We start from the raw sequence: 12,678 nt of genomic DNA, 5'->3' as shown, positions 1-12,678 counted from the left end.
GCGGGGCACCTGGAGTATTTGGGAACAAGACCATACCCTAGTCAGAGGAGAAGACAGAAAACAAGAAAATACTGTGCTGAGTACTACGATAATGACTACAAAGAACTGCTCTAGGGAGTTCCCATAGTGGTGCAGTGGTTAAGGAATCCGACTAGGAACCATGAGGTTGTGGGTTCGATCCCCGGCCTTGCTCAATGGGTTAAGGATCCGGCGTTGCTGTGAGCTGTGGTGTAGGCCAATGGCTACATCTCCGATTAGACCCCTAGCCTGGGAACCTCCATATGCCGCGGGAGCGGCCCTAAAAAAAGGCAAAAAGACCAAAAAAAAAAAAACCCAAAAAACCAAAAAAGTTACAAAAAACAAAGAACTGCTCTATATAACAGAAAACTGGACAGGCACAAGGGTCAGGGAAGGCAACCCAGGATACAAGCTCTTAGAGCTGAGCCTTTAAGGCCTGGCAAGCGCTCCGCGGGCGCTCAGAGAGTGCTGGCACCGTCTACCCATTTAATTGGAGAGAATACTGAGCCTCAGCGTCTGACCACTGTGCCCGCCAGGCCCCGCTCACCCGGGTTAGCCAAGGGCGGCTGCAGGCATAGCGCCAGAGCACGGCCACCGCGCCCGCCCGGCTCCCGGGGCGGAGCCTCCGCCCAGGTAAACGGCGGCGGCGGCGCTTCGCGGAGGCAGGAAGTGTGTCCTCAGCGGCGGCCCGTGCAGCGCTCCCGCGAGACGCTCACCTGCGCACCAGGTGAGCGGCGCGGGGGGCGGGGGGAGGGGCCCAGCCGGAGGCCGCTCACCTGGCGGGACAGGTAAGCCCCGCGCGGACCCGAGGGGGCGCGAAGCAAGGAGACACCAGGTTGGAGAGACCCCCGATGCTACGCCCGGGCGGGCAAGGGGCCCGGGGTCGGTTCCTCTGGGGCCACCCTCCCACTTCCGGGGTGCGCGGGCCGGCCGGGCCGGGCCGGGGAGCGGCCTGAGCGGGCGCCTGGACTGGGCGGGCAGATTGGGGTAAGGGGGCGCCTTGTTCGCCCTTAGGGCTGCGCTGCTTGGCGTAGGAGCCTTGCTCGCCCGGGGGGTCGGGGGCAGCAGGAGATAGTGAGCGGTGCATATACCGAGGAACAGTGTCGGAAGGGCTGGGTCCGTCCGCCGGCGGAGGGCCCCTGCGGCTGGAGAGAGGGTGGTGCTTGGCCCGAGGGCATTACTGGTGGCGAGGCTGTGCTAGTCCGAGGGGCAGTGCCGGGGTCTGGTTCTTTCCTGCCTCAGGGACTAGGTGCCCGCGGCTGTGGGAGTCGCGGCTGAGCCTTTGGGGCAGGAGAACGAGGGTTCACGGATGCCAGGCGCGAGAGCCGACGGCTGTTTCGTGAACAGGGCTGGGATGCCCCTCTCCGCCGGGTGTGCAGGACCCGGCTGGGCACTGGGGGCGGGGTTGTAGGACAGAGGCTGGCGAGGTCAGGCCTGTCTAAGGCACCTTCGGAGGAAGGGGATGGTACCGCAACAGACCTCGGAAAGTGTGTGTCCTCGGAGGACTAGGGGGCAGGGGAGAGCATCAGTTAGAGTTTGGGGAGGGCTTGCCTGGGGCCTGGGAGCTTCTGACCCTGAAGAGGATACCTGCCTTGGGGCGTCCAGTGACCCAGCCCCTCCCAGGTGCCAGGCTCAGCTTTAAGGCCCCTGTAGCAATATCTCATTTAAACTTCAAGGTAGCCCATGAAGATATTCCTCACAAGCCTTGTTAAAGGTGAGAAAAGGAAGCCAGGAGTCTTGCCCCAGGCCACAACAGGGGCAGGGCCCCTCCCCTCACTACACCTCGTGACTCGAGTTCTAGGATTTGGGAGGTGGGGCTGCAGCAGCCAAGGGGGAGATACAGCTGGGACAGAATGGGCTGAGATTGACTTTAGGAGGGTTCTGGGCCTAGAGAGAAGGGGGAAACTGAGGCTAGGCACTGTCCTTACCCCAGGTCTTGCCCCCGACCCCTTTCCTCCATCCCACCTGCATTTCAGGGTGTATGGCACAGAGCAAAGTACAGGGGGCCCCGAGTCTGGCAGACCACAGTATAAATCCAGCTCCACTCCTTTGCAGCTAGGTGTTTTCTGGGCCAGTCACTTCACCTCTCTGAGCTTCAGATTCCTGACCTGTAGAGATGTGATACAGGGCAATCGTGAGTGTTAAATAAAGCAAAAGTCCTTTTGAGCTGGAGCCTGTTTCTGGCCCATTCGCAACTATTTCCTCAGCATTTCGCGCAGTGCTGGGCACATGGTAGGAGCTCAGTAAGTATTTACTGGGTATGAGTTCCTGTTGTGGTTCAGCTAGTTGAGAACCCAGCTAGTACCCATGAGGATTCAGGTTCGATTCCTTGCCTTGTTCAGTGGGTTAAGGATCCGGCGTTGCTGCAAGCTGTGGCATAGGTCACAGATGCCACTCAGATCCAGTGTGGCTGTGGCTGTGGCGTAGGTCAGCTGCTACAGTTCTGATTCGATGGCTGGCCTGTGAGCTTCCATGGTGTGGCCATAAAAAGAAAAAAAAAATGTTGGATGAATTTAATGAATAGGAGCAACTCCTAAAACCTTGGAGGTGGAGGAGGAGACAATAACCCAGACCTTGATCAGTAACCTCTTGATGTTCTGACAAACTCATGTCCCCCAGAGCTCAGTGGGGTGGAAACCCACACTTCTGATCTAAAGGTTGAGCCCTCCTTGGGCACAGGCTTATCCATGGAGCTGGCAGCTGACCACTTTGACTGTCCCCTTCTTCCAAGTAGCAGATGGGAAGGGGTAGTGGATAAGTGTCTGGGCAAGGCCACTTGCATTCAAATAGATGTGTGGCTTTGGACAACTTCTTTAACCTCTCTGTGTCTCAGTATAATAATAATAACAACAATAATTACCCACAAATAGGGTTATGAGAATTAATTGTTCAATACATTTACTGAGAACAATGTAAGCTATCAATAATTAACTCTTTCACCAGAATACACACTCCTGAGGTTAGGAAATTTGGTCTGTTCTACCACTGTATCCACGGAATTTAGAAGTGTCTGGCATATAGTAGGCTGTCAGTAAAATATTTGTCAAATGAGTGAACGAATGAATCCATACCCACCCCAGCATTGCTCAAACCAAGGCAAAGGGTTTAAACCGCTTGCCTCTCTGGGTTGTGGGACTTTCAAGTCACCTGTTAAAATTTCCATTTGCACACCTTTGGAAGGGGAACCTCACCCCTACTCTTGCCAGACTCTACTCCCCCTACTCTGGTCAGCCTAGAGCCTAAATCTTTTTTCTTTCTACCCAGTGCTCCTGGTTCTACCCAGAGGTCAGACAGAATGTCTCCGTCCCCTGAAGTATTTAATATACCAACTCTGTTCCAGGCACTGAGGCAGAAAGGAATTACAGTCCCTGCCCCTCAGGGTCATATAGGCTTGAACACCGAGTTCAAGGCCAACTTAGCTGACCAAGAGCCCAGCAGAAAGAAGGCGGTGAGAAGAGGGCTTCCCATCTGCTTGAGGTTCTGGTGGGTCCTGGGAGGAGGGCTGAGTGGGGCTGGGGGAGAGGTTGAAGAGTGGCAGAAATGAGGAATTCCTGTATCCTCCTCATTCGCATTCACTATGGCTAACATCCCCGCCTTGTCTCTGTCTACACACAGAAACCTTCTGTTTGGGGGCAACCTTTGAGATTAAGTTGCAGACATTTAACATTGGAAATTTAACATTGACATAATACTATTAAATAATATAAAGTCTATTTTTAAATTTTACCAATTACCTAGTTTCCTTTTTTTTTTTCGGTCTTTTTGTCTTTTGTCCTTTTAGGGCCGCACCCGCGGCATATGGAGGTTCCCAGGCTAGGGGTCTAATTGGATCTATAGCCACCGGCCTACACCAGAGCCACAGCAACTCTGGATTTGAGCCGCGCCTGCAACCTACACCACAGCTCACAGCAACTCCGGATCCTTAACTCAGTGAGCGAGGCCAGGGATCAAACCCACATCCTCACGGATGCTAGTCACATTCGTTAACCACTGAGCCACGATAGGAACTCCACCAGTTTTTCTTCTTGATCCAGGGTCCAATCCAGGATCACACATTGCATTTAGTTGTCATGCGCCTTAACTTGGGCTTGTCTGATGTTTCTTCATGATTACATTCAGGTTATACATTTTTGGCAGGAATATTCCATAAGTGATGCTGTATCCTCTTTAGTGCATAGTATCAGGAGACACATCATGGCAGTTTGTCCCATTATTAATAATGTTAATGTTGGAGCTCCCGTTATGGCTCAGTGGAATCAAATCTGACTAGTATCCATAAGGATGTGGGTTTGATCCCTGGCTTGCTCAGTGGGTTAAGGATCCGGCATTGCCATGAGCTGTGGTGTTAAGTCACAGACTCAGCTTGGATCCTGCATTGCTGTGGCTGTGACATAGGCTGGCGGCTACAGCTCTGTTAGGATCCCTATCCTGGGAACCTCCATATGCCACAGGTGTGACCAAAAAAAACAACACATTAACTGTGATCTTTTGATTTAAGTGGTGTCTGACAAGTTTCTCCAGATTTGTGTTATTTGCTGTTGTTTTTTAAATTCTCAATGGCTGCAGTAAGTAGAAGGGAATCGAGGTAGCCAGAATGGGGGCCTTGACAGTACAGTGTCTGGGTGAGAGATGTTAGTGGCACTCTTTAGGGAGATGGCACTGATTTGCCCAAGGCACGTTGCCTATTAGAGCCAGAACTGGGGCTAGAATACAGATATCCTGAGGTCTAGTCCCAAGTCCCTTTCCCATCACCAGTTCTAGGACACTAATGCCATTAAATCAGGGATAAATAAAAAGTTAAGGGATTAATGTCTCAGAAGATCCAAGCTAAGGATAGTTACTGCCCAGCAAACCCCTCCATGTAATCAGGGGCCCTCCCAAATACAATACTGTGAAATGTTCCCACAGGCAGGGTTATTTACTCCCATGAAGCTGCATATATCCTATTTGTTCCAACTTATTAGCTTTTAAGCATCTGTTTTCCCGATAAAACCATATGTGAATTACAGGAACAGAGTTCATTCATTTTGGGTTCTACTGTGCCCTAACACAGGACCAGGTTCAGTTTAATCTTAGCTCTGAGCCAGCAACCAAGTCAAAAACAGAAAGAAGATGTATTTATTTTGAGGCTTGGCCTGCTTGCTTGCTTGCTTTCTCAGCCACACCTGCAGCATATGGAAGTCCCTGGGCCAGGGATCAAATCCCAGTCACAGATGCCACCTACATTGCACTGCAGCAATGCTGGATCCTTAACCCACTATGCCAGGCCAGGGATCAAACCTGTGCTACCACAGAGACAGTGCCAGATCTTTAACCCACTGTGCCACAGTGGGAACTCCAAGGCTTGACTTTCATGTCTAATCAAAGGAAGTAAAACAGTGGTTGGTGTTAAATGTTGATAGGAAAGCAAATCTGAGCCAGGCTGCAACATTGACCGAGGACCTGTCGGTTCCAGGGTCTGATCTGAAGGAAGAGGGCAGACAGGAAAGGCGGTAATGATCAGTTCTGTGGCAAGTCTCGTGGAAGGGCATTGTTAGCAGCCTCAGAGGCTCTGTGCTGGGGGCGCTTACCAACAGTGCGAAGAAATGGGGAGACCATTGCCCAGGAACGAGATCCGAGGAGATTTTTCTTTTTATATGGTAAAATATGCATTACATGAAATTTACCATTTTAATTTTAAAAAGTAACTTTAACCTTATAGTCTTGTGGCATTAAATGCTTTCACATTATTGTATAACCATCACCACCACCCATTGCCAGAACTTTTTCATCTTCCCAAACTGGAACTCTACTCATTATATACTAACTTCCCAGCCCCCCAGCAACTACCATTTTGTTTTCTGCCTCTGTGAATTTGACTGTTCTAGATATTTCGTATAAGTGGGACCATACAATATTTGCCTTTTTTTGTCAGGCTTACTTCACTTAGCATAAAGTCTCCGGGCTCATCTATGTTATATAGTATATCAGAATTGCATTCCTTTTTTAGGGTGGAGTAATATTCCAGTGTATGGGTTTTTTTGGTTTTGTTTTGGTTTTGGGTTTTTTTTTTTTTTGGTCTTTTTAAGGCCACACCTGTGGCATACAAAGGTTCCCAGGCTAGGGGTTGAATCAGAGCTACAACTTCGGGCCTACACCACAGCCTGCACCACTGAAATGTGGGATCTGCGCTGCATCTGTGACCTACACCACAGATCATGGCAACACAGGCTCCTTAACCCACTGAGCAAGGTCAGGGATTGAACACACGTCCTCATGGATACTAGTCCTGTTCATTAACCACTGAGTCACGAGGGGAACTCCCACATTTTGCTTATTCTGCCAGCCACCCACTGACATTTGGGTTGTTTCCATCTCTGCCTATTGCGAATAATGCTGCTGTGAATATTACTGTGTAAATATCTGTTTGAGTGTCTGTTTTCATTCCTTTTGGGGATATACCCAGAAGTAATATGGCTGGATCGTATGGCAATTTTGTTTTAGCTTTTTGAGGAAGCTCCATACTTGTTTTCCACAGCAGCTGTAACCATTCTACATTCCACCAGAAATGCACAAGTGTTCCAGTATCTCCATATCTTTTCCAATGCTTGTCATTTTCTGCTTTTTCAATAGTAACCGTCCCAAAGGTCCCATTGTGGCTCAGCAGTTAAGAACCCAACTAGTATCCGTAAGGATACAGCTTCGATCCCTGGCCTCACTCAGTGGGTTAAGGATCCTACATTGCTGCAAGCTTCGGTGTAGGTCACAGATGCAGCTTGGATCTTGCATTGCCATGGCTGTGGGGTAGGCTCGCAGCTATGGCTCCAATTCATCCCATAGCCTGGGAACTTCCACATGCCATAGGTGCAGCCCAAAAAAGGAAAAAAAAAATAGTAACCATCCCAATGGGTGTGAAGTGCCAGGAGATTTTGATTTGTAGATTAGATCACAAAGAGAACGTCCTCTTTGGGAAGCAAGAGAGCAAAGGTATACTAGATAGGGTTCATGGGCATGCTTGGGCCCAAATACCTCACAGACCTCCTGGAAAGCAGAAGTCTGAAGCTCCTCAGGACATAGCACAGGAGTATGCCCTTGACCTCTGATCCCGACTCCTTCCTGGCCTCTCCCCCACAGGTCCCTGGCTACAGCAAACCATGCAATGAGCCATGCCCCGCCCTGGACACCCCCGCCCGTCATCTGGGCCCCCACGCCTGGGCCCCTGGGAGCGACCAGCAGAGCTATGCCTGGAGACATATGATGAGCCATCCCGGGCCCCACCAAGCCGCCGCACCCGTAGGCCAGACCCCAAGGACCCTGGCCACCATGGGCCGGAGAGCCTTACCTTCCTCTCCGGCTCTGCTGAGCAGGCTGCTGAGCCCCCAGCCTGCTGCATGCTCTGGCGGCCCTTGGTATGGGACTGGTGCCGGGCCGCCTTTTGCTTCCGCCGCTGCCGGGATTGCCTCCAGCGCTGTGGAGCCTGTGCGCGGGGCTGCAGCCCCTGCTTGTCAGCTGGGGACTCCCCTGAAGGGACTGCTGAAGCCAGCTGGGCCAAGGAGCACAATGGAGTGCCCCCCAGCCCTGACCGTGCCCCTCCCAGCCGGCGGGATGGCCAGCGGCTCAAGTCGGCCATGGGCAGCAGCTTCAGCTACCCTGACGTCAAGCTCAAAGGCATCCCTGTGTATCCCTACCGCAGCGCCACCTCCCCAGTCCCGGATTCAGACTCTTGCTGCAAGGAGCCACTGGCCGAGCCCCCATCCATGCGGCACAGCCTGCCCAGCACCCTTGCCAGCAGCCCCCGTGGCTCCGAGGAATACTACTCCTTCCACGAGTCGGACCTGGACCTGCCTGAGATAGGCAGTGGCTCCATGTCCAGCCGCGAGATCGATGTGCTCATCTTCAAGAAGCTGACGGAGCTGTTCAGTGTACACCAGATCGACGAGCTGGCCAAGTGCACCTCAGACACTGTGTTCCTGGAGAAGACCAGTAAGATCTCGGACCTTATCAGCAGCATCACCCAGGACTACCATCTGGATGAGCAGGATGCTGAGGGCCGCCTGGTTCGCGGCATCATTCGCATCAGTACCCGAAAGAGCCGTGCCCGCCCCCAGGCCACAGAGGGGCGCTCAACCCGGGCAGCTGCCCCTGCTGCCGCTGCCCCTGACAGTGGCCATGAGACCATGGTGGGCTCAGGGCTCAGCCAGGATGGTAGGTAGAGTTCCACAAGGCAAAGGGGCAGAGTGAAGGAGGCTCTGGACGGGGAGGGTTGCACTGGGGTCTTTGGCTATTGTGGGTCTACCCCTTGGCTGGTTCCAGCTCTTCCTTCCCCTTTTTCTCAACCCCTCTACATCTGCTAATAGGCTCTTTCTGTTCCCTGCTACCACCTGCCAGAGTAGCTTCCAGGCCTAGCCTGATTAACCCAGGAACCCACAGGAATTCGGACCTCTGGCATATCCTGGCCAAAACCCTCACCCACCACTGCACAGACACATACACACAGTCACACGTTATGTGTATCTTTGTTTAAAACGTCTCTTCTTGGAGTTCCCATTGTGGCTCAGAGGGTTAAGAACCTGACATAGTGTCAGTGAGGATGCAGGTTTGATCCCTGGCCTTGCTCATGGGTTAAGGATCCGGTGTTGCCCTAAGCTGTGGTGCAAGTCGCAGCCATAGCTTGGATCTGGCATTGCTGTGGCTGTGGTATAGGCCGGCTGCTATAGCTCCTATTCAGCCCCTAGCCTGGGAATTTCTATATGCCACAGGTGTGGCCCTAAAAAAAAAAAAGAAAAATTAATTTTTAAAAACAGAGAGTTCCTGGAGTTCTCATAATGGCTCAGTGGAAGTGAATCTGACTAGCATCCATGAGGATGCAGGTTCAATCCCTGGCCTTGCTCAGTGGGTTAAGGATCCGGCATTGCCGTGAGCTGTGGTGTAGTTCACAGCCGTAGCTTGGATTCTTCGTTGCTGTGGCTGTAGTGTAGGCCAGCAGCTAGAGCTCTGATTGGACTCCTAGATTGGGAACCTCCATATACCACAGGTGCAGCCCTAAAAAGATCCAAAAAAAAAGTGAGTTCTCATTGTGGCGCATTGGGAAAGAATCTGACTAGTGACTATGAGGTTGTGGGTTAGATCCCTGGCCTTGCTCAGTGGGTTAAGGATCTGGCGTTGCCATAAGCTACGGTGTAGGTCGCAGCTCAGATTTGGCATTGCTGTGGCTATGGCATAGGCCCACTGCTACAGCTCCTATTGAGCCCCTAGCCTGGGAATTTCCATATGCCATAGGCATGGCCCTAAAAAGAAAAGAAAAAAAAACCAAAATTTTAAAAAACAGGGAGTTCCCAGAGTTCCTGTCTTGACTCAGTGAAAACGAATCTGACTAGCATCCATGAAGACATATGTTCAACCCCTGGCCTAGGTCAGTGGGTTAAGGATCTGCTGTGAGCTGTGGTATAGGTTGCAGATGCAGCTTGGATCCCATGTTGCTGTGGCTGTGGAGTAGGCCAGCCACTATAGCTCTGATTCAACCCCTAGCCTGGGAACTTCCATATTCTGCAGGTGTGGCCCTAAAAAACAAAAAATAATAACAATAAAATATCTTTTCTCTAGCCCAGCCCAGGAATGATTGGCCCCTCCCTCACTGGGCTGGGGGCAGAAGTGGGGAGTAGGGCTGAAAGGATGTGATAATGACCACTGCCCCCTTCCTGTTCCCTCCCTAGAACTCACGGTGCAGATCTCCCAGGAGACGACCGCAGATGCCATCGCCAGGAAGCTGAGGCCTTATGGAGCCCCAGGTTTGGTCCTGACATGAGGAATGCAGAGAGGAGAGGGGACTGCCCTAGGGGTCCCCCACCTTCCCCTCTCCTGGTTTCCTCCTGGGGTGGGTGACGACGGGATCAGAAAGGGACGAGAAGCCTGAGCAGCCTCATACCCCATCCCAATCCTGCAAGAGGGCTTAAAGATTCAGCTGGGAGAGATTTTGGGGGATGCCCCTGAGGCAGCAGGGGGCAGGCGCCCAGAACCTGCATCTAATCCCAGGTCACTAGAGAGGAGAGTGGAGGGCAGGGCGGGAGGTGGCGGGGCATCCATTGTTGCTGGTAAGGTGCCTTGTGTGGTTTCTACTGCTGTCTTCTTGGCCTTCATGATAAGCCCCTTGAGAGCAGGGTCATTACCCTTTACAAAGAGCGAGACTGGAGGTTCAGAGAGGTCAAGAAACTGAGCAGATCACCGAGCCAGGATCAGGCTGACCCAGGCTCAAGTCCCCTTCTGCTCCTTCTCAGCAGGCTTTTCCCTGCCCGAGGGACCTGGACAAGCCCCTCCCCGTCTCTGAACCTCTGTTTCCTCCTCCCTTCCCCCTCAGGATACCCCACCAGCCACGACTCGTCCTTCCAGGGCACTGACACAGACTCTTCAGGGGCACCCCTGCTCCAGGTGTACTGCTAACATTCGCCAGGCCCAGTGGCCACAACCCCTTCTGAGAGAAGCACAGACTACAGCATGAAGAGAGGGGCCAGAACCCCCCTCTGTGGAAGGCAAGGCCACGAGCCCAGGTGCAGTGCCCACCCTGGCTCCTCCCTCCTTGACTGATGGGTTCCTGGACAACATGCATTTCACGGGGCCATGGTGCCCACCTCCCTGGGTCCCCTGCTGGCCCGAACCCAGCCTGGGTCATGGAAAAAAAGACTGAGGAGGGGAGTTAACTTCCGGGATTGAATCCCGACTCTCCCCAATACATGCTCCCCCTGTAACATACACTCCCTAACCAATCATGCAAACCTCCCCCTCCCTGGGACAAAGGGAGCCGGGGTAGTAGCTAAAAGAAGCTTGTCTTAAATGGATTGGGTTGGGAGGCAGGCAGGGCCTCTGGAATTCTGTGGGCAGTGCCCACTCTGTGTTCTATTGAGTGGTTCTCAAGTGATGTCCTACGTGCTAACATGACCATACCACAAACTTAACAGACGTCCGTTTGCTCATCTTGGCTGTGAATACTGTCCTTTCTGCCCCATTTGCCTGACTGCTGCCCAGAGTAGGACAGGATAGGCCGCCCAGCCCGGCTTACTGCTGTGGGGTTGAGGCAAGAAGGCTAACCTGAGAGCAGTGATGACCATTGCTCGGGCTCCTGGTAAGTTCCAGGAGATAGTGCCAAGCACAGTGTCTGCACCCGAGAAGGGCTGAACAAGTGGTTTCGGTCATTGTCGAGAGGTCCTTCTAGGCAGGCCTGCCTGGACCCTGCTGCCCCAGTTCACTGCCTGAAGGCTGGCCATCCCTGCAGTTTCCCCAAGTCCCCGAGCAGCCCCCACCCAGCCTCAGACTAGACGCTCCCTCCACCTCTCCTGGATGCTGACAGCACTGTGATCCACAGGTGTCTTCTTGGCACTCCCAACCACCCTGGAGTGGGGCCATTCTTCTTTCACAGGGGCTGGGTTTCAGAGAAGTCAAGGAACTTAGGGGATCACACAGCTAGGAATGGTAGCTGTGCACCCCGAAACTGGCCTCATGGCCATCTTGCCCCAAGCTGGCAAGCTGACCTGCCCTGGGTGGAGGCAGGGTTTTCGTGTTTGAACATCAGAGCCCAGCTGGGTTCAGAAGGATCCTTCTTGGCTACTCCTCACACACAGGGGTGTTCATCCTCTTGGTGAGGCCACAGCAGACCCACCAGCCTGGCCTTAACTGATGAATAAGCTAAGTGTCCAGGACCCTCCTCTGCCCCCACCTTACCTGCAGTGTTCCCAGCCCTTTTTATCATCCCCACAGGCACCATGTGGAGAGTGACTAGACCAACTGTTTTTGTCTAGAGTTTCCTATTGGACACACTGGATGGCCCCCTAGTGGCCATGACCACAGGGCCCACTATCAGTGATAAAACCTGGCCCTTTCCTGGGCCAGGTTAAGGCCTCTCTGATTAAAAATTCCACAGTGGGGAGTTCTCTTGTGGTGCAGTAGGTGATGGATGGTGTTGTCACTGTAATGGCTCAGCTGTCACTGCTACAGCGTGGGTTGGATCCCCGGCCCAGGCATGGCTGAAAGGAAAAAATGACAAGGCAGCCGAGCGAGTAGGTACAGGGTCCTTGCACTTTAGCCTGGGCCCTAGGGCACTATTTTCCAACTATCTCAGCTTTGGACACCATTTCTGGCATCCCCAGAAAAAAAAAGGCTTTATGTCTGGTAAACAGGCAAAGCCAGACACTACATAGCTGCCTTTTTTTTTTTTTTTTTTTTTGGCTTTGGCGTTGCAGTGGCTTCAAGTACGATCTCAGTTCCCAGATCAGGAATTGAACTCCAGTCCCAACCACTAGACCAGGGAACCCCCCACTGCATAGCTTCTTTTAAGCCTTTAATGAGCTATTCTGAAATGCCAAAAACAGATATGCTGTGTTCCAAAAATTCAGAGGTCACCCATGGCCCACAGAGCAGAGTACACCAGGCAAGCCAACCTAGACATTCTTGCTATAACCATATCCTCCACGGCACCCTGCACAGTGGCCTGGACTCTCTCACAAAAGTAGGACAGAGGTGAGCTACAGTGGCTGGACTGGGGCAGAATCGAGCACCTCTACCTCAGCGGCTGACTTTGAGAAGCCCTAAAATCTGCAGAGGTCCAGGTCAGAGACGTACAGGAGGGCCCCACCGGGCTTCACCCTCTGCCTTCCCAGCCAGATCCCACCACACACCAAGGCAATCTGAGGT

General features: G+C 52.7%; 1 protein-coding gene across 1 annotated transcript; it reads left to right on the top strand.

The window, feature by feature from the left end:
- Positions 1-685: 685 nt before the first annotated feature.
- KDF1 (keratinocyte differentiation factor 1) lies at positions 686-10,946 on the top strand. Its single transcript, XM_047792785.1, has 4 exons — positions 686-806; positions 7,132-8,202; positions 9,711-9,785; positions 10,352-10,946. Exons 2-4 carry the CDS (start codon positions 7,164-7,166, stop codon positions 10,432-10,434), a joined length of 1,197 nt encoding a protein of 398 aa, XP_047648741.1. The 5' UTR covers positions 686-806; positions 7,132-7,163; the 3' UTR covers positions 10,435-10,946.
- The last annotated feature ends 1,732 nt before the right edge of the window (positions 10,947-12,678 follow it).

The sequence above is a fragment of the Phacochoerus africanus genome, chromosome 8 (assembly GCF_016906955.1).
Source record: "Phacochoerus africanus isolate WHEZ1 chromosome 8, ROS_Pafr_v1, whole genome shotgun sequence".
In the NCBI taxonomy this organism is placed as follows: Eukaryota; Metazoa; Chordata; class Mammalia; order Artiodactyla; family Suidae; genus Phacochoerus; species Phacochoerus africanus.
The sequence above is the reverse complement of the archived record's forward strand: the minus strand, read 5'-3'. Positions and strand labels throughout refer to the sequence as shown.